Raw genomic sequence first — 20061 nt, forward strand, 5'->3', positions numbered from 1 at the left:
TTAACTACATGGGGTGGGGTGGGGGTAGGGAGAGAGGGACATCTTTTCCTCTGTACTGTCTCAAACAACAGAAATCACAATCTAGCTCAGGTCCAGAATTTCTGACCTGTTTCCCAGGGAGAACATGTCACAGATGCAGGAAATCGGTGCCAACTGGAGTGCTGGTGCAGACTTTGACCTGGAAACATCACAGGCAGAGGCAGCTCTGACTGTTTCCCTTTAATCCCAGGCCCAGCAGGAGCCACAACTTGCCCCCCAGCACATCTTCTTTGGTTCCTGTGAGGACTGAGCCACCCTGCTGCCCATTGTGGTTGTTTGGGAGATCAGAAGTGGATCCTTCTCTTTGCCTTTGTTCTCATAAATGCCATCTTTCTGGCATTTCATGGCTATCAAACACCCACATCTAGATGCTTCCAAATATAGGTTCATCACATTCTTTTAATATGTTTTTCTTTCCAAGATATCCTTAAGCCTGTCCTCCCCACCACCATCCCTATCAAAGAATAATAACCCAGACAGTTTACTATTGTTTGGTCAGAATTATTCCCAGTCTAGGCCTCTATTAGTAGACATAATTAGATGCCAAGAAGGAGGCTACCATAAGCATTTTTATAACAAGCAACTAAAATATGGCAGGCGTCTACCTCCGACGTGACAGGCAAACAGATAAGCCTCAGTTCTGAGAAATGCCTCGATGATTGGGCCAATCCTGCTCACAACTCATTTACAAGTCATTCTCCCCCAAACTCCCCTCCCATCCAGACTGCCACGTAGCATTGAGCAGAGTTCCATGTGCTATACAGTGAGTAGGTCCTTGTTGGTTATTCATTTTAAATATAGCAGTAAGTGGATACATGTTTATATATGGCTGAGTCCCTTCGCTATTCACCTGAAACTATCAAACATTGTTAATCGGCTATACCCCAATACAAAATAAAAACTTTTTTAAAAAAGAGAGAAAAGCCATTTCACAGGACAGAAAGTGTCTTGTACCAGAGACCTTATTCATTCTGAGCTCCACTATTAAGGACTGTGTGGGGGAGTGAGGGGCCTCCATCTTCTTATTGGCAAATTAAGAGGGTACTGGTCTAGATCAGTGGCTCTCAATCAGATCTAATTTTGTGCCCCCCATCCCCACCCTGGGACATTTGTCAATGTCTCAGGGCCTGGGAGCAGGGGCTGGGGGGTTGGGGCGGTGTGTGTATCGGGGGAAGGAAGAGGGGAAGTGCTTCCAGCCTGCTACTAAATGTTCTGTGATGCACAGGGCATCTTCTACAATGGATGATCCAGCTCCAAATATCTACACTGCTCACGTTGAGAAACCCTAGGCTAGAAACCTTATCTTTCAAGTTTTTTCTAGTTGGGGCCAAATTCAAGTTTCCTAGTGACTTCCTTAGAGACTATGGCCTGTACCCTCCATGAGGACCAGCACTGAAAGCCAGAGTTCCCCCTGAGGAGTGTGGCCAGCTGGAGTGATCTTGTGTGTTAGTTGCTCAGTCGTGCCTGACTCTTTGTGACCCCATGGACTGTAACCCATCAGGCTCCTCTGTCCTCCATGGGATTCTCCAGACAAGAATTCTGGAGTGGGTTGTCATGCCCTCCTCCAGGGGAATCTTCCTAACCCAGGTCTCCCGCATTCCAGGCAGATTCTTTACCAGCTGAGCCGTCAGGGAAGCCCAAGAATACTGGAGTGGGTTGCCATTCCCTTCTCCAGGGGATCTTCCTGACCTAGGAGGATTCTTCACCAGCTGAGCTAGACAGAAACATTACTCTGTTAAAATACAAACAAGACGCTCATGTCTAGAGATCCTCCAGAACTGATTCATTCCAATCCCTTAGGATGTGGGCAGGTAGAACAAGTCCAATAAAGAAATTGGGATCGGGGGAGAATCGATATATGTATATGTATAATTGAGTCTCTTTGCTGTTCCCCTGAAACTATCACAACATTGTTAATCGGCTACATCCCAATGCAAAATGCTTTTGTTGTTAATTGCTTGCTCTCTCAACACACAAAAATCGGGTAGCAGTTTCTGTGCCATGCTGCTTACAGCTCTATTCCTTTATAGAAAGAAGTTAAAGACAGGAAAACAAGATGCCTAAAAAGGAGCCAGAAGTCATCCCACTTAAAGTTTATTTTATGTGATTTCCAGCATGCAGTGTGCTTTCTTGGGAAAAAAAAAAAATTGTCCCAGTTCACATTATAAATTAATTTACAAATATAGAATTGTGTTAGAAACAATATTTATAAAAGTTCATATAATTTTTCTCATACAAAAATATCCATAGAAAGTGGGTTTTTTGTACACACAGCATGAGGGTAGGTAGTTTCTTTGGTTGTCTTCCTGTATAATATTTAAAAAGTAATGTTGACATTATTTATACCTCAATAGACTATTTTTTAAAAAAAACAATTTTCTATATGTATTATTTCAAACTTCCAATTTAACAACAATGCTGTGAATCTCAAATAATATACAGGGAAAAGTTAACAATTTTTTACAATTAATTTGTGTTCCTTTTCCTAAAAAAATTAAAAACCAGCAATGTTCCCATCAAAGACCAAACAACATGGTACAAGGGTAATTCATAGGACATTAACTTCATCTTAATGCATCACTATTCCAATAAAATCACACTACCTGCATTAACACTTTTTGGATAAGTTCAAACTGTGGCTGAGTGTCTTACCACATACAGACATTCTGTTGGGCACCAAGACGGTGACCATAAACTCTATTCAAATGATGACACCTCCTGAGAAGTAAAAGGGAGTGTTAAAATATATTACATTAAAAATTTTTTTGACCACAAATGTTTTCTTTTAAAAATAAAAATTCCATTTAAAAACTATTTTTAATAAAATACTAAAACTTTGTTTCAAAGATGAAAAACCCAGGACATAAGCTAAAAAAGACAGGATACCAGTTAACTAGGAGGGTCACCAGAGACCTCCGAAATATGGCAGCAAAAGTAAGGAAGAGCTGGTGTCCATCCTTCCTGCTCAGAACGTCCCAAGTGATACTGATTTCAGCCAGAATCTTTGGTCAGATGAAACCTAGCTCATTCCTACTCCTTAGACACCACTTAGTCTGCCTATGCATGTTAATGCCTTTGTTTTTCAAGGACTAGAACACAAAGATTACAAGCACAGACTCTGGAGCCAGACTGCTTTAAAATTGGATCCTGGTGAGAGTTCCCTGGTGGTCTAATGATTAGGATTTGGTGTTTTCTCTGCTGTGGCCTGGGTTCAATCCCTGATCGGGGAACTGAGGTCCCACAAGGCACACAGTGCAACCAAAACAAAACAGAAAACTAAACGCACACACACAAAAACAGACAAAAAAATAAAAAAACTAGATCCAGGCTTCATGACTTACTGTGTGGACCTAACATCTTGGCAGTTTATTGCCACCATACAGAAAATGAGGGGGAGTAACAAATACCTTTGTTCCAAGGTTGTTGTGAGGATTAAATGAGCTAATACATGGTAAGTGTCTAGAACAATGCCTGGCACAGAGGGTGTGTCTGGGCATTTCTACCGCTATTAATGTCTGACACATCCTTGACACTAAGCATAAATAGAGGTGATCTGTGAGCTGGGTAGAGAGCTTAAGGATTTGCTGTGCTTTCTGGCACAGTATCTGAAAAACTTTCCATTAGCCACAAAGAAGACAAATGGAGGTTTCCTGGAAAAATGCATGGCTCTGACTTTTCTAGAAAAAACAGATTGCTGCCAGGCAGAGAAGACCAGCTGCCCACAGCAGCCTGCAGCGGGTCGGTCCCAACCATTCCCTGCTGCTTCCAGTGCCAACTGTTACTTTTTCTGACCCAGTAACTTCATTCACTTGTTTTTGCAGCTGAAGTCTGTGCCCACTGGACTCTGACCCTGATAGGCAGTGATGAACAGACAGATATGGTCCCTGCCCTCACAGGGCTCACGGATACCATCCCAGGGCAGACTGGACTGGATTTCTCTCCAGGGAGGCCCTTTATCCAGAGAAAGCTTGCCGGGTAAAGGAAAAGTTTGCATCCACACGCTGTTCCGAGTGTGGTCAGTGGACCTTGCCGGGAGCTCTGGAGAAAATGCAATCTCAGTTCCTGCCCCAGACCTACGGCCTGGAGATCTGTATTTTCATGAGATCTCAAGTGTGTAACAGTTGAGTCTGGGAATTGGGGCTCTATACCTCGGAGCCCTCCCGAGGGTAGATGAGGCTGTTGACCATGCTGAAGTTGTAGAAAGGGCTGCCAAAGGAGCTGCTCGGGGCCCCGCTGGTGCTGGCGGGGAAGGGGCCGTAGTAGGAAGATCTCTGGCTGCTGCTGCTGCTGCTGCTGCTACTGGAGGTGTGACTCAGCTGTAAGGGGTCTGACGAGGGCTCCGGGACGGAGCTGGGGGGGAACACACCGCCTGAGGGCACCTGGGGCCCCTGGATCCCTAGTGGGCGGCCGCCAGGGAGTGCCCGCTGTGTGCTCCCACTGCCACCGACGCTTAGGGTGCTGAGGCTGCTGAAGAAGCTGTTCAGGCAAGGGGTGGAGGAAAGCATGGACACTCCCGGTGAGGAGGCAGTACTCTTGGTGTCCTCAGGAGGCTCTGGGGACTGGGAGGGTCTCAACGACGCAGGGGCGCTGTCTCCGTCTGGCTTCCCACCCACTCCAGACCCCAGTCCCGGGGAGAGCCCTTCTTCTGATTTCGAGGTCGCCACAGCCACCGAGGGGGTGCTGTTGGCTTCTGAGCGGCGCTTTCGCTTCCGACGGAAGTTCCCATTGTCAAACATCTTCTCACAGTTCGGATCCAGGGTCCAGTAATTACCTTTCCCTGCAAAGATGAGAAAGATGGGTTAGAGGAGGCGTACATACCCATGTTATCATTTAGTCACTAAGTCATGTCCAATTCTTTGGCAACTGCATGGACTGTAGCCCTGCCAGACTCCTCTGTCCACGGGATTCTCCAGGCAGGAATACTGGAGTGGGTTGCCATTTCCTTCTCCAGGGAATCTTCCTGACCCAGGGATCAAACCCGCGCCTCTGGCATTGGCTGGTGGACTCTTTACCACTGAGCCACCAGGGAAGCTCCACATGCTCAGCTTTGGGTCTGAGATGAGGGAGGCAGGCTCTCATGAAACTTGACAGAGATGCTCAATCCACTCTGTTGTTTAAATTCATCCTTTCAGGGCAGATGGCACTACCTGAACTTGAGCCTCTGTTTATCTATAAAAATAGGGATAAGAACAGTACTCACCTCACAGGTTGGCCGTGAGGGGTAAATGATAGATCTCCGCAAAGAAGCCATACACAGTGAGCAGTGAAAAGAAAAAGGTATCTATTATCATTATCATTTGCTGAAAGGGTATATTAATTGCCCTGAAAAAATACTCCACTGGAAAAATGCAACCTCCAATACCCAACCCTCTGCCTTGTCCAACAGAAAGGACAAGTTATTACTGGGCAATTGACTGTTTGAAACACACCTTGGATGGCATCTATTTGGAAGTACAAGGAAGCTCCACACCCATTCCTCACCTTGGGCAAGAGGCACCCTTGCATGTCTTCCCAGCTTTTCCTCCACCAGGCCCCATTTAATGCAAGCAGTGCATAATGCATCTCAGAGACCAGGGCCCCATTTAATGCAAGCAATGCTAGTCCCCTGCTTAGAGAAAAAGCCTCACTATCTAGCACAGTGGAAGTAAAAAAGATCTGTCATCTTTGAGGATTTTTTCACCCAATGGCTCTCATCACTTCTGGTAAAAAGAATCTTTGGCATTTGCAAATACCGTAAAGCACTTATCTTGTAGTGAGTTCTTCACATCGATAACTCTAGTTACTCCTCACGGCTCTTTGGAGACGGGTGATATCATCGCCTCCATTCTTCAGATGGGGAAATTGAGGTGCAGATTGGTTAGCAACCTGTCATTTTCCCAGTTAGCAACAGTGTGTGCGTGCTTAGTTGCTCAGTCCTGTCTGACTCTTTGTGACCCCGTGAACTGTAGCCCACCAGGCTCCTCTGGGCATTGGATTTCCCAGGCAAGAATACTGGAGTGCCTTTTCCTTCTCCAGGAGATCTTCCTGACCCAGGGATCGAACCCACATCTATCTACTGCATTGGCAGGCTGATTTTTTTTTACCACTGCACCACCTGGGAAGCCCAGTTAGCATTGGTAGAGCCAGGATATAAGCACATTGTCTCTAGACTCAAGCATTCTTAACCACTACCACACCTTTCCACATCCATTACCTCCACCAACACATTTTCTGCAAATAGTTGCAGAACAAAAACTTAATTCACGTAACTACCATCTAAACAATCAATCATACCTACTCCTACCAGAATATTTATATTGTGTCACCTAGCTACCAAAAGCTTTGACAAGACACTGGCTTGAGATCCTTGACCTTCTTAGAAAGTCCAGGAGTGTACGTGACAATTGACAGGATCACCTCAGGTGATTTAGAGGCCAAATCTGGCAGATACATCTAGAAGAGCTGCGTGCCTTGCCCAGTAACCACTAGCCACACGTGGCTGCTGGACACTTGAAAAGTGGTTCGTATCAAGTGAGATATGGTATAAAACACATACATAGGATTTTGAAGACTTAGTACCAAAAGAATAAGCTCATGGATAATTTCTTATATGCGTTACATGTTGAAACGACATTTTGGGTTACTTTAAAAAATAAATTCTCTTTTTACTTCTTAAAAAGTAAAAAGATTTTTTACTTCTTAAAATCTTTTTACTTTTTTTCACATGGCTACTAGACAATTTTTCAACCACTTGTGGTTTGTACAGCATTTCAACTGGAAAGCAATGCTCTTCATTGGAAGGACTGATGCTGAAGCTCTGATACTTTGGAAACTGATGTGAAGAGCCAACTCATTAGAAAAGACCCTGATGCTGGGAAAGATTGAAGGCAGGAGGAGAAGGGGACGACAGAGGATGAGATGGTTGGATGGCATCACCTACTCATTGGACATAAGTTTGAGCAAGCTCTGGGAGATGGTGAAGGACAGAGAGGCCTGGAGTGCTGCAGTCCATGGGGTTGCAAAGAGTGGGGACATGACTGAGCAACTGAACAATACAACTACTTCAGAGCATTTACAAAATTTACACAGAATCCTGTATCCCTCACTGATCCTTAGCCATTTCTGCACCAGGGGCTGGTCTCCTGCAAGACAATATTTTCCACCAATGCAGGGGGCAAGGGATGGTTGGGAGCGGGGCCGGGGGGTAGTCTAAGTGCATTACTTTTATTGTGCACTTTATTTCTATTATTATTACATCGACTCCCCTTCAGATCATCAGGCATTAGATCCCAGAGGTTGGGGACTCCTGCTGTAGAAGGCTACGGAACAGTTTTCTCTTTTCCCTAACCTGGTTCTCACCCCACACCCGTATTCCTGAGCTCCTTCCGAAAACCTCCTGTAAGAATCTGTTTCTGTCATTGTTGAGCTTTCCTTCACCTCATTCCTAGCTAAGAGGGAAACCACTAACAAGCCACTATCACCCAGCCCTCCTCAACTCCGGGGCTTAGATCCGCACAAAGCACATTTGGGGTTTCCACTTTTACATTTCTAAACAGATAAGGTTCGAAACGCATCTACGTACAGCGGGTCCCAACTCCCAGTCTCTACCCACCTCACTCTCCTGAAATGTGATGGGATTCTCGGCTCATCTGAATCTCTTTACAGCCATCCCTTATCTGAGAGCCCACCCGTGTTCTTATTCCTAATCCGTTTACCGGTAACTCGACCCTCCCTTCCAACCGCCTAAGGAACACCACTCAGGAGTGATTTTCGACTTAAGGATTCAGGCTTTTGACTTTTATCCCACCCTGGCCTGCCTCTGCGTGTGCGTGAGTTGCGGGGTGGGCGTAGTGGGGGGCGGGTGTGGGTAAGGGACCGGCCGGGAAGCACCTGTCCGCCCTCACCTGGGTCGTCCTCGTCGCGGGGCACCTTCTTGAAGCAGTCGTTGAGAGACAGGTTGTGGCGGATGGAGTTCTGCCAGCCCGCCTTGCTGCGCTGGTAGAAGGGGAAGCTGTCGGCCACGAACTGGTAGATGTGGCTGAGCGTGAGCTTGCGTTCGGGCGCGCTCTGGATGGCCATGGCGATGAGCGCCGAGTACGAGTAGGGCGGCCGCACCATCTTCATCAGGTCCTCGCGGCTGGCCATGGACAGCCAGCCCAGCTCCCCGGGCGCCGCGGGTCCGGCGGGTGAGGCGGGCGCGGCGGGCGCGGGCTGCGCGAAGGGCCGTTGAGCGCAGGCGAAGGTGCCGGCGGCGGTCGGCGGCTGCAGGAAGGGTCCCGGCGCGCCCCCCGGGGGCGGCGGCGGCGGCGGCGGGGCGCCCAGGTACGCGGCGGCGGCGGGGGGACCGCCCACGGCCGGCCCGTTGAGCCACAGGTAGGGGTTGGCGGCGGCGGCTGGCGGCGCGGCGTAGTCGGTGAGTCCGTAGGGCGCCCGGGCGGGTGCGGGGGCGCCTGGGGCGGCGGCGGCGGCGGCGGTCGAGGGCAGGCCGGGCTGCGAGTAAACGCCGAAGTTGTCCCCGCAGTAGAGAGCCATGTCGGCGGCCGTCGGCTGGCGCGGCGCGGCGGCGGCGGCGAGGGGCGAGCGGGGCTGACCTCTCCGCTCGGGCAAGAGCATCCCTTTGGGGGCCAACCCTGCAGCCCTGGCTCGGCGACTCGGGTCTTCGGCGAGGAGGGGCGGGGACTGATGGGTGAGCGCGGAGCGCCGACGAGCCGGCCTCTTATAACCGTCGGAGGCGCGGCTCCTCCCGGGCCGGTCGCGAGGCTGGGCGGCTGCCCGCGGGCCCCGGCTCTCCACGCCCCCGCCACGCCCCACCTGCCCGGGCGCGCATCCCGGCCCAGCGCGCGGAAACCTCGGGCCGCCCGCAGCGCCTGCCCCGCCGCTGCAACCCCTCCTCTCCGGGCCGGGGTGCCGCGGAGGGAGGCCGGGAAGAACCGGGGAAGCCCGGGGACGGCCGGCGCCTCCGAGATTCAAGCAACCGGTTCCCCATTCCTAACCATTGTGTCCTCAGCACAAGAACGAAATAAAATAACGAATATCAAAACAAAGAGAAAATCTCCAGGACAGTCCGACTGTTCTAAAAAGTCTGTGAGTTAACTCTGGGTGGCCGCTTAGCCCACCTGCCTGCCACCCCCCACCCCACCCCACCCCCCGACGCCACAACCTTTGATATTTCGACCTGGAGCCTCTACATCTTTTGTGATCAGTTGCGGGATTCACGTCCGATCTCAACTGGTCGAGAATAATAGACGGGATTTACAAGTCTTTGGAGGTACACCGTAGATATTAAGGAGCATTCATGGTGCGTCCCCTTGTCCTAGGGAATTCTTTGAATAGAAGGACCGAAATCGGTTTTTTAATTTCTCTAAACATAGCGATAGGTTCGTTCCTATCCGGGAAACAGATACGCATTTTAGGTCCAGTTTGTGCAGACTTTGGGTGTGATTTTTTTGTCTTCGAAAACAGAAGGGTAAACGTTTTCAAAGACATTTAAATAAGTGGGTTCGGAATTAGCATTTTAAAGCCAACTGTAATTTAAACTGCGGGAAGCGCTCGTTTACAAAAAACGGTCTCAACGAATTACGGCAGACGACTTGCCCTCTACTTTAATGAAGTTTTCTAATGCAGCTCCTGCCTGGAAAAACAAACAAAACCAGCAAAATACTGTGGAGACTCCAAGTGCCGCGCCAGCATTATTTATTGACTCCAAACGATAAGAAACTTGTTTCTTTTACGGTTAAATTGAGTTCTAAATATTTTCTTAAGCGGTGACAGGTCTGAGATTCTCTTTTAAGGGAGAGAGGTGAGGGAAAAAAAAAATTTTTTTTTCCTATTTGTCAGTTGCAGACTGACGGTTTAGAATATTTAATAATTCGGAACCCACCTCCCCCACCACCCCGCATTTATTTTCGTGACAGTTCCTTATGTATTTTCAGGAAAATGATCGTCTCCTGTTATAGTACTTCTTTTTTTTTTTTTTTTATAGTACTTCTTAAAAAATAAAATCCCGAGATCTTTAGGCAACTTGGGTACCTAAAATGCAACTCACACTTCAAATGTAACAGTTTTTTCTCCTCTTTTGTGAACCCGGGAAGGAATTCTTGTCACAGTTTCTTTCAATCTCCTTGCAAATGGTATAGAATAGAGTAGTGTTTGCCTTAGTTGTATTTTGAGTTAGTTTAGGTAAGCACAGTGCTTTTGTTTTCCTTCCCAAATAGCCCAGATGAAGTTGTTTTGATATTTTTCTTGGGATGTTAATAAGGATGGCAGCTGTAAGTCAAGAAATTGGAAAGCAATTTTTAGTAACTTAATAAATGCTCAAATTTAATATTTTTTCCCTAAAGTTTAAACAAAAAAAGAGAGAAAAAGTTCAAAAGAAAAGCTGGCAAACTAGATGGTAATAAATTAGGAAAGATGGGAACCTTAAGAATATAATATTCTTTAGCAAGTTGATTACCCATACATACTTTGCAGTCTTGCAGATTTTTTTTTTAGTTCAACTCTTAACCCTATATTCCAAATTATTCTGAGAGGCCATGATTAAAGATCATTGTTTCTTGCTTTGGTTAAAGGTTCTGCTTACAAGAGATATTTTGTTCCTTGACTATGCATTATCTTTTCCCGACGTTAATTTTATTAAATTAATGGAGCCACCTAGCGGCTCTTTGCTCTGTTACAGCAGATATCCAGATAGGGACCTGTGAAGTGAACAGTTCACCCCTGCTTAGGGTTGGATATCATACTTTTTTCTATTTGTTTTTAAATCACATATTAATTAGCTAAGCTTAAGACTATCATTGGTCACAGTCTTGGTTTTTAATGTCAACATTAAAATAATATCTTAAATCCGTGTGTGTGTACTCAGTCGCTCAGTCCTGTCTGATTCTTTGCGACTCCATGAACTGTAGCCTGCCAGGCTCCCCAACCCAATGGGACTTTTCAGGCAAGAATACTGGAGAGGATTGCCATTTCCTCCTCCAAGGGGTCTTCCCAACTCAGGGATGGAACCCAAGTCTCCTGTGTCTACTGCATTAGCAGGTGGATTCTTTACCACTGACTGAGCCACATGGAATTTTAAACAAATTTTTAAAACATTTGGTACACTTGAAAAAAAAAATAGAAAAGCAAATAGAATAAAACCTAGGCATAAAATGCAAGTTCCCTGTAATAATGTTTTGTTAAATTGCCTTTTCACAAAAGAATATAATTGAGACAATTGATCAATGTACCTATACCAGTGTAAAATGGTGTAAAAGAAAGGTAGATGTTAAAAAAAAAAAAAAAGAAAGGTAGATGTTGTGTGTTTTCATCACTGGAAAATAAAACATTTTGGGAAACTGTTCAACCTGAAGAAAATCTCTCATTTATTTTCCACTGATATTTGGTAACATTCTTGATGCTTCCTTGCACAACAGTAATTTACAATGCAATGTAGTCATTTTTAACAAATACTGTAATAACATGTAAAATTCTTTACACTCATTGATTTATAGCATAGAAATGTTGGCACTATGGCATTTGCTAGTATTTGTCCATATTTTTGTTGTTGTTTAGTCGGATCTAACTCTGCAACCCTATGGGCTGTAGCTTGCCAGGCTTCTCTGTCCATGGGATTTCCCAGGCGAGAATACTAGAGTGGGTTGCCATTTCCTTATCCATTTCCATATTTACTGAGGAAGAAAAAGGTAACATAAATTGGAAATAACCTCAGTGCTCTTAATTCCTTACAGCTGCAACTTATTTATGTGTTTTTGCTGTGCTGGGTCTTAGTTGTGGCTCACAGGATCTTCCTTGTGCATGCATGGGGGACCTAGTTCCCAGACCAGGGATCGTACCCAGGCCCCCTGCATTGGGAGCTTGGAGTCTTACCCACTGGACCACCAGGGAAGTCCCGTGATTGCAACTTAGAACAACATTGAACTGTGCACAGTCAGTCCTTCTCAATCTCAGTGTCGTGTTTTACTTTGTATCATCTATGAAAAAGGCCACAGGCAGAAATTATGAATTCTACCCATGTCCCCCACCTGGCTTTCTGCCTTTCACTATAGTTAGTATACCTGTCTTGACTTTTCATAAATTAGAGGCCCTTTGAAGACAAATCGTTATATGTAATTCAGTTTTTGGAAGACTTTGCCCACCAGAAGATAAACAAATATCAATTTTTGAAAAATTCATACCTCCTAAATTAAGGAACGACTACTTACAATTGTCATATTGGAATATAAATAAGCCCATTCAAAGATTAGAAAACACACACACACACACACAAACCAAACATCCAAAATGGAGCACTGGGGCCTGGAAATTTTTTCTATAGCAAAAAAGAATAGAAGCATTACTCAGGTATACGGAAAAGTCCAACTCTGAAAATGATTTACTAGAGTAATGGAAAATATTTTAGAAAATGCCCGCTTTTTTGGTCTTCAATAAGATGTAAGACATTTGGCCTTGAAGAAACAAGAAGTCACTGTAAAATAAAAACCAAACTCTGGTGCAAGTAGAGATGAAAAAGGAACAGGAGGAGGTGAGAGGAGAAGGCAAGAACTGAATCAGCTATATGTATACAACAGAAACTAAGACAATATTTTAAAGCTACTAGACCCCAAATGAAAAAAAGAAAATACATTCAAGCACACATGCAATGTTTGTAGCTCATCAATAGAGAATATTGATTGTGGTCAATTTTTAATGCAAAAAGTAATTAGAGACGTCTGCTTGTTGTTGTTCCGTCACTCAATTGTGCCTGGCTCTTGGTGACCCCATGGGCTGTAGCCAGCCAGGCTCCTCTGTCCATAGGATTGCCCAGGCAAGAACACTGGAGTGGGTTGCCATTTCTTTCTCCAGGAGATCTTCCTGACCCAGGGATCCAACACATGTCTCCTGCATTGGCAGGTGGGTTCTTTACCACTGAACCATCTGGGAAGACCAATTAAAGACTTAGCAGCTATTAAAAAATTAAAAGAAAGTGGGGAAACTCATTGTAATCAAAGAATACAGTTTGGGGGGAAATGAAGTAAGAGTAACTACCACATAGGCTAAAATATGTAAGATTTTTCTGGTGAAGAAAGGATGGATTATTGAAGAAAAGATGTTGCATCTATGGGAGCTGGACCCACCACCTCATTCCTTACTTTTTCCAACTGCTGACCACTTAATTGGTTCTCATTTGGGGGTTTCCCTGGTGGCTCAGACCGTAAAAATCTGGCCGCAATGCGAGAGACCTGGGTTTGATCCCTTGGTAGGGAAGATCCCTGGAGAAGGGAACAGCGACCCATTCCAGTATTCTTTTTTGTTTGTTTCACTCCAGTATTCTTGTCTGGAGAATCCCATGGACAGAGGAGAATGATGGGCTATAGTCCATGGGGTTGCAAGGAGTTGGACACCACTGAGTGACTCCTATATATATATATACTATATATATATGTGTGTGTATATATATATACAAACACACATATAGCAACTGGTAGTGTCATTAATGAGGACCACACTGAAGAGCCTCCGTCCCCTCCCAGTCCATCACTGCAGATGCAGCAGAAGTCAGAGGTGCTGTCCATCAGTATTTAACAAACATTTAGGCTCTACTTACTAAATCTAAGAGCTGATGGGAAACTGAGGCAGCTCTTTTCCACTCGGAGAGCAGGCTTTTCACCAACTTAGCATCTATTTTCTTTTCCAAGAACACATTTACCTGTAAGCTGTTCATGTTAACCTTGGCCAAGTTGCCCCAGCTGGTCCCCCTACTAAGCCACCTAGGAGTCAAAGAAGACTGGAGTGAGCTGCAAATACAGGGGTCTGTGTATGCTCAGTCACTCATTGGGTCTGACTCTTTGTGACCCCATGGACCATAGTCCGCTAGCTTCTCTGTCTATGGAATTTTCCATGCAAGAATACTGGAGTGAGTGGTCATTTCCTCCTCCAGGATCTTCTCGATCCAAGGATCAAACCCACATCTCCTACATCTCCTGTATTGGCAGGAGGGTTCTTTACAACCGCTGCCACCTGGGAATCCCAGATACCAGGGGTGGGGTGCAAAAGTCAAGTGCAGGGAGGCTCAGAAGCAGGGACTACCTGGCCATAGGCCAGCCTACCCCCTTGGCTTATGGCACTCTTCCCACTGCGAACATTAGGCACAGGATGCCTAGCAAAAAGGATGACTCCTTGGGATTCTTGTGGGCTGAAGCCTCTGAGGATACCACCGAAGTTCTGTGTACTTAGTCCAGAAGAATAAGAGAAATAATTTGATCCAACAGACCCTTTGAACAAAGTTACTAATACATCACTGCCTGCTTGAACCTTACACCTCTTCCCAGTGCTTCACTCTCCCCTCCCCAATCCTCTGGAATGTTTCACTGGCCTCTGGCTCTAGCTGATTAGCCCCATTCTTGAGCTTCCTCAGCTAACTTCTCAGACCCTTCCTTGTGCTCCAGACCTGTTCCCAGAGTGTCTTCAGCTCTCCTAGGAAGACGTGCCTGATAGTGTCTCTCTGTGCTCTGAAAGCATCCTGGCTCCCTGGGATCCTCCCATGGTGTCCTGAGGCTACTTTCCCCCCAACTCCTCCCTCCTCAGGGCACAAATGCCCTCCAGCCCTCCTGTCTTGCTGGATGGCTTCAGCATTGGCTTGGTAGGCTCATCCAATTCTCTGGACTCTCATTTCTAATAACCAGTTCCTCCTCTCCAGTTCAGTCACTCTCTATACTGAGTGTTATTTAAGGCTGGGGACTGTGTCTCTGTGACTCTGTGGCTCACTTTTTTTGAGTGCTTACAATTAAGGAAACATGTACTAAATGCCTGGTATTGTGCTAAGCATCTTACATGCGTTATCTCATTTACTTCTTACAGCAATTCTGTGAGATAAGAACTGTCAGTCCACATTCTACAGATGAAGTCTCAGAGAGAGAAGTTAAGTAATTTCTAAGTGTGCAGCCAAGATTCAAAGCTGATTCAGAGCCAGGCGATCAAGCCACGAAGCCCAGGCTGGGAGCCCTCGGCAATAATTATATATGCTATGCTCAGACGCTCAGTCATTTCTGACTCTTTGTGACCCCACGAACTGTAGCCCACCAGACTCCTTTGTCTATGGGATTTTCCAGGCAAGAATACTGGAGTGAGTTGTCATTTCTTTCTCCCAACCCAGAGATCGAACCTGGGTCTTCTGTGTTGCCTGGGGATTCTTTACCAACTGAGCCACCAGGGAAGCCTCATCATTAATTGTCTCCTCCAGTATTTCCCCAGTGGCTGGTTCAGTGCCTGTCACTGGTGCATGCTCAATTATTGTTTGTTGCTTAAACAAATTAAAAAGTTAAAAAGCACTAAATGATGTAAAATGGAAATAGAAGTCTCACCCCTTCAGCCTCCTATCGCCTATCAGTTTCTTATGCTTTCCTCCAGAAAATGTTTGGAGGTACTTAACCTGCACAGATACATGCCTTGAGAGCAGAGTCCATGCCATTCAGATAGCTCTGCACCTTCTACTTCCATTAATATGTTTTGGAGAACTTTCCAAAGCAGCCCATGTGTCCAGATGTCTGCCTCATTTTGTCCTCCTGGTGTTCCCCTTCATGAGATGTTCAGTGAGGACCCACCAGTATTGTTTTGTAAGAATGGTCTACAGCCTGTGTCTGTTTTAATGTGGTGATATCCCTCCATACTTGTTAGGCAATATTTTGAATTTAACCTACTTTAGATGGAGATTACAACTACCTCTTTTAATGAAAATGGCTTAAAAGCAGAGGCATTACTTTGCTAACAAAGATCCTTATAGTCAAAGCTATGGTTTTTCTAGTAGTCATGTACGGATGTGAGAGTTGGCCCATAAAGAAGACTGAGCACCGAAGAATTGATGCTTTTGAATTGTGGTGCTGGAGAAGACTCTTGAAAGTCCTTTGGACTGCAAGGAGATCAAACCAGTGAATCCTAAAGGAAATGAATCCTGAATATTCATTGGAAGGACTGAAGCTCCAATACTTTGGCCACCTGATATGAAGAGCCAACTCATTAGAGAGACCTGATGGTGACAGAGACTGAGGGCATAAGGAGAAGGGATAGACAGAAGATGAGATGGTTGGATGGCATGATTGACTCAATGAAGATGAGTTTGAGCAAACTCCAGGAGATAGTAAAGGACAGGGAAGCCTGGCGTGCTGCAGTCCACGGGGTCACTAAGTGTGGGACAGGACTTAGCGACTGAGCAACCACAACAAGTAAATTTCTAGCTGGGATTTTCTGGGTCAAAGAGTACATACCTTTAAACATTTGATTCTGACAAATGTTTCTTCAAGAGGATGCCCCAGTTTATACCACCAGCAGGTTCATTTTGGATGCCTATTTTCCTTCCCTTTTGCTAAAGCTGGATGTGTTCAAGTCTTTTTATTTACTGATCTTAAAAGCACAGAAGGATATCTCAAATGTTTCAGTTTGTCTTCCTTGATGAATGAATACCTAGTCACATGTCATGTTAATTTTTTCGTTTTGTGAACTATCTATTCTGACCTTTTGCCATTTTTCTCCTTTTTGAAAAATGGATGTGTCTGAGCTCTTTGTGATTAAAGATATTAATTTTCACCCCCAGGTGTTGCAAATGGTGGTTTCTTTGTTAAAATTATCTCTTCTGTTGGCATCTATGATAACGCTCTGTCCTGTCTTTCTTCCTTTATCTTCTGCATTTTCCTAAAGGATGTCTATCTATTTCTCATCTCATCCTTTGAATATTGTTTTTTCCCCGCTCAGGTTCCTAATTCAGTCCTCTTCTTTTCCTCCCACACATTCTTCATGAGCTGCCATATCCACTCCTGTGGCTTTATTTGTAATGGTTCATTGCAGTTGTTACTGCCTGCTTAATAGCTCTGTAAAGAAGAGCTATACTTGCCAACTTGTAAGAATTGTGTGGGATTGGCCACTGGACAGGGAAAATCTGGAGACTCAGACTTGGCCCTTGCCCAGAGTTACTTTTTCCTACACCAGTGATTTGTTTGAGGTGGGTGAATGATTTAAGATAGGTCACTTAAGTCAGAGAAGGAGAAATATCATATGACATCCCTTATATGGAGAATCTAAAAAGAAATGATACAAATGAATTGACAGAACAGAAACAAACTCACAGACACAGAGAATGAATTTATGGTTGCCAGGGGGAAGGTTGGAATGAAGGAATAATTAGGGAGTTTGAGATGGGCATGTACACACTGCTATATTTAAAATGGATAGCCAGCAGGGACCTACTGTATAGCACATGGGACTTTTCTCAATGTTCTGTGGCACTGGAAGGGAGGGGAGTTTGCAGGAGAATGGATACATGTATATGTATGGCTGAGTCCCTTCGTTGTTCCCCTGAAATCATCACAACATTGTTAATCGGCTATACTCTAATACCAAAAAAAAAGTTAAAAAAAAAAAAAAAAAGATAGGTCACTTAAGATCATCTTCAGTATTTCTCTTTGGATTATCAGGAAAAAGTTCCTTTCTTCACAAGTCTTGGTTCCTGTACAGAGGATGTGGTCCTGAAATGACCATCGTTGGTACCATGACGCTGCAAGTGACATCACGTAAAGCTGAATGACAGGAATGAAGACATGTCCTGGATCCGAGATTTGAATCCCTTTATTCAGAATCTTCCTTCATCCTGTTGAACTTCCTGTTTTCATTAGCCAACAGATTTCCATTTTGATTTAACAAGTTAGGATGTGACATTATGGGCTGCATTGCATTCCCCCTAAACCACGATGTTGACTTTCTACCTCCTTATACCTCAGAATGTGACTATTTGGAGAAAAGGTCATTACGGAGGTAATTAAGGTGAATTAGGTTCTTAGGACAAGGAAGCCCTAATCCAAAATGACTAAATTTTTTATGAGAAGAGATTAGGACACAGACACACATGCAAAGGAAAGACCATGGGAACATAGGGAGAAGACAGTCATCTAAGCCCAGGATAGAAGCCCCCAGAAGTGACCAAGCCCCCTGACACTTTGGTCTTAGACATCTAACACCCAGAACTATGAAGAAATAAATTTCTGTGGTTGAAACCGCTCAGTCTGTATTGAGTTGGCCAAAAAGTTCATTTGGGTTTTGCTGTACCATCATATGGAAGAACCCAAATGACGTTTTTGGCCAACCCAGTACTTTGGCAGCACTAGCAAACACACACAGGTAGGATTTTATCCATTGCAAAAGAAAGATTGAGTGCTGGTAACTCCCTGTGAGGGACAGGGAGGCCCAGCGTGCTGCAGTCCATGGGGACGCAAAGAGTCAGACACAACTTAGCAGGTGAACAACAACAGCAACTCCCATCCAGTTCACTCATGTGAGGTCCCGGCCCAGTCACCAGCTCCTACTGAATATTTATTTCCTCTTCATTTTCATACAAGTCACCTTCAATACATATCTAAGCATCTCATCATTATCCTCTTAAAATCCACTTCTCCTCCATATTCCCGTGATGAGACCTCCTTCCCCCCATTGACCCAGTTGTCTAAACCAAGAACCAGAGGTTCTTCTACCTCAAGGACCAAGTCAGGCCATGGCTGTTCTTTACTCTTTTTGTCCTGCTGGCAACACCAAGAGTCAGACCACCATCATCCCTCCCTTGGATTTTTGCAGTTGGCTCCTAATTGACCTCCCTGGCTCTTTTTGTCACTTCTAATCCTCTCTCTTCCCCATAATGATTTTACATTAATAGAAGAGCAAATGTCATCATGACACTGATTTTAACTATTTAGTGGTTCCCACTGCTCTTAGGATAAAGTGTAAACTCCATAGCATGGTGTAGGTGATGCCGGGAGAGGCAGCTCATCTTGTTAGCCAGCCTGGTCTCTACTCCATACTGGCTCTGCTCTCAGTGTTTCCACTAAATCTAGCCCTTCTGATGTCCTCTTCAGGATTCTAACCCATTTATGCCAATTATTAATATTTTCTTTTAATTGATTCAACTTCTAAATTCCATTATTTGGAAGGAAAATCATATAGCATTATTACTAAGTATATACATATATATACTTAATTATATGATCATATGATAATTATATGATTATTATGATTGTATGATTTATATATCACTGCCATAGATAAAAGGTACACAATTTAAATTAATTTTGTTTGTTAATATTGCTGGAAAAATTGTTACCTTCAATAATGTTAAATTTCAAAAAGATTAAAAATAAAAACATGAAATATGTAATATAAGTAACTATAAACTTAATTCCATTAGCAAAGATTGAAACCTGAAAATAAATTCCTCAGTAAAAAGAACAGCATGACTTATGATCAGTTTAGTATCAAAGTGATGTTCAGTTTAATGATGTTTATTTTTAAAACAAGATTAAGAACAACACTGTGAAATAAATGGGACATTGTAAATTATACTTCAACTTTAAAAAATTAAGGTGAGGGAGGTTCAAGAGGAAAGATATCTATTTATATCTATATATATATCTATGATTGTGGCTGATTCATGTTGTTGCATGGCAGAAACCAACACAACATTGTAAAGCAATAATCCTCCAATTAAATAAATAGGATTAAGACAAAATTATATATTAGTAGGAGAAGGCAATGGCAACCCACTCCCATACTCTTGCCTGGAAAGTCCCATGGATGAAGGAGCCTGGTAGGCTGCAGTCCATGGGGTCGCTAAGAGTTGGGCATGACTGAGCGACTTCACTTTCACTTTTCACTTCCATGCATTGGAGAAGGAAATGACAACCCACTCCAGTGTTCTTGCCTGGAGAATCCCAGGGACGGGGGAGCCTGGTGGGCTGCCGTCTATGGAGTCGCACAGAGTCAGACATGACTGACGTGACTTAGCAGCAACAGCATATATCATTAGGGCTTCCCTGATGGCTCAGTAGGTAAATAATACGCCTGCAATGCAGGAGACACAGGAGACTCAGGTTCCATCCCTGAGTCAGGAAGATCCCCTGGAGGAGGAAATGGCAACCCACTCCAGTATTCTTGCCTGAAAAATCCCATGGACAGAGGAACCTCATTGGCTACAGTCCAAAGGGTTGCAAAGAGTCAGACAAAAACTAAGCATGCTAGCACCCTACATTAAAC

At 44.6% G+C, this 20061-nt stretch overlaps 1 protein-coding gene across 1 annotated transcript; it reads right to left on the reverse strand.

Annotated features, from left to right (window-relative positions):
• Positions 1 to 2117: 2117 nt before the first annotated feature.
• FOXI3 (forkhead box I3) lies at positions 2118 to 8678 on the reverse strand. Its single transcript, XM_043916580.1, has 2 exons — positions 7923 to 8678; positions 2118 to 4816 (listed from the first exon to the last, which is right to left on the reverse strand). Exons 1-2 carry the CDS (start codon positions 8629 to 8631, stop codon positions 4182 to 4184), a joined length of 1344 nt encoding a protein of 447 aa, XP_043772515.1. The 5' UTR covers positions 8632 to 8678; the 3' UTR covers positions 2118 to 4181.
• Between the last annotated feature and the right edge of the window lie 11383 nt (positions 8679 to 20061).

The sequence above is a fragment of the Cervus elaphus genome, chromosome 11, assembly GCF_910594005.1.
Source record: "Cervus elaphus chromosome 11, mCerEla1.1, whole genome shotgun sequence".
Taxonomy (NCBI): domain Eukaryota; kingdom Metazoa; phylum Chordata; class Mammalia; order Artiodactyla; family Cervidae; genus Cervus; species Cervus elaphus.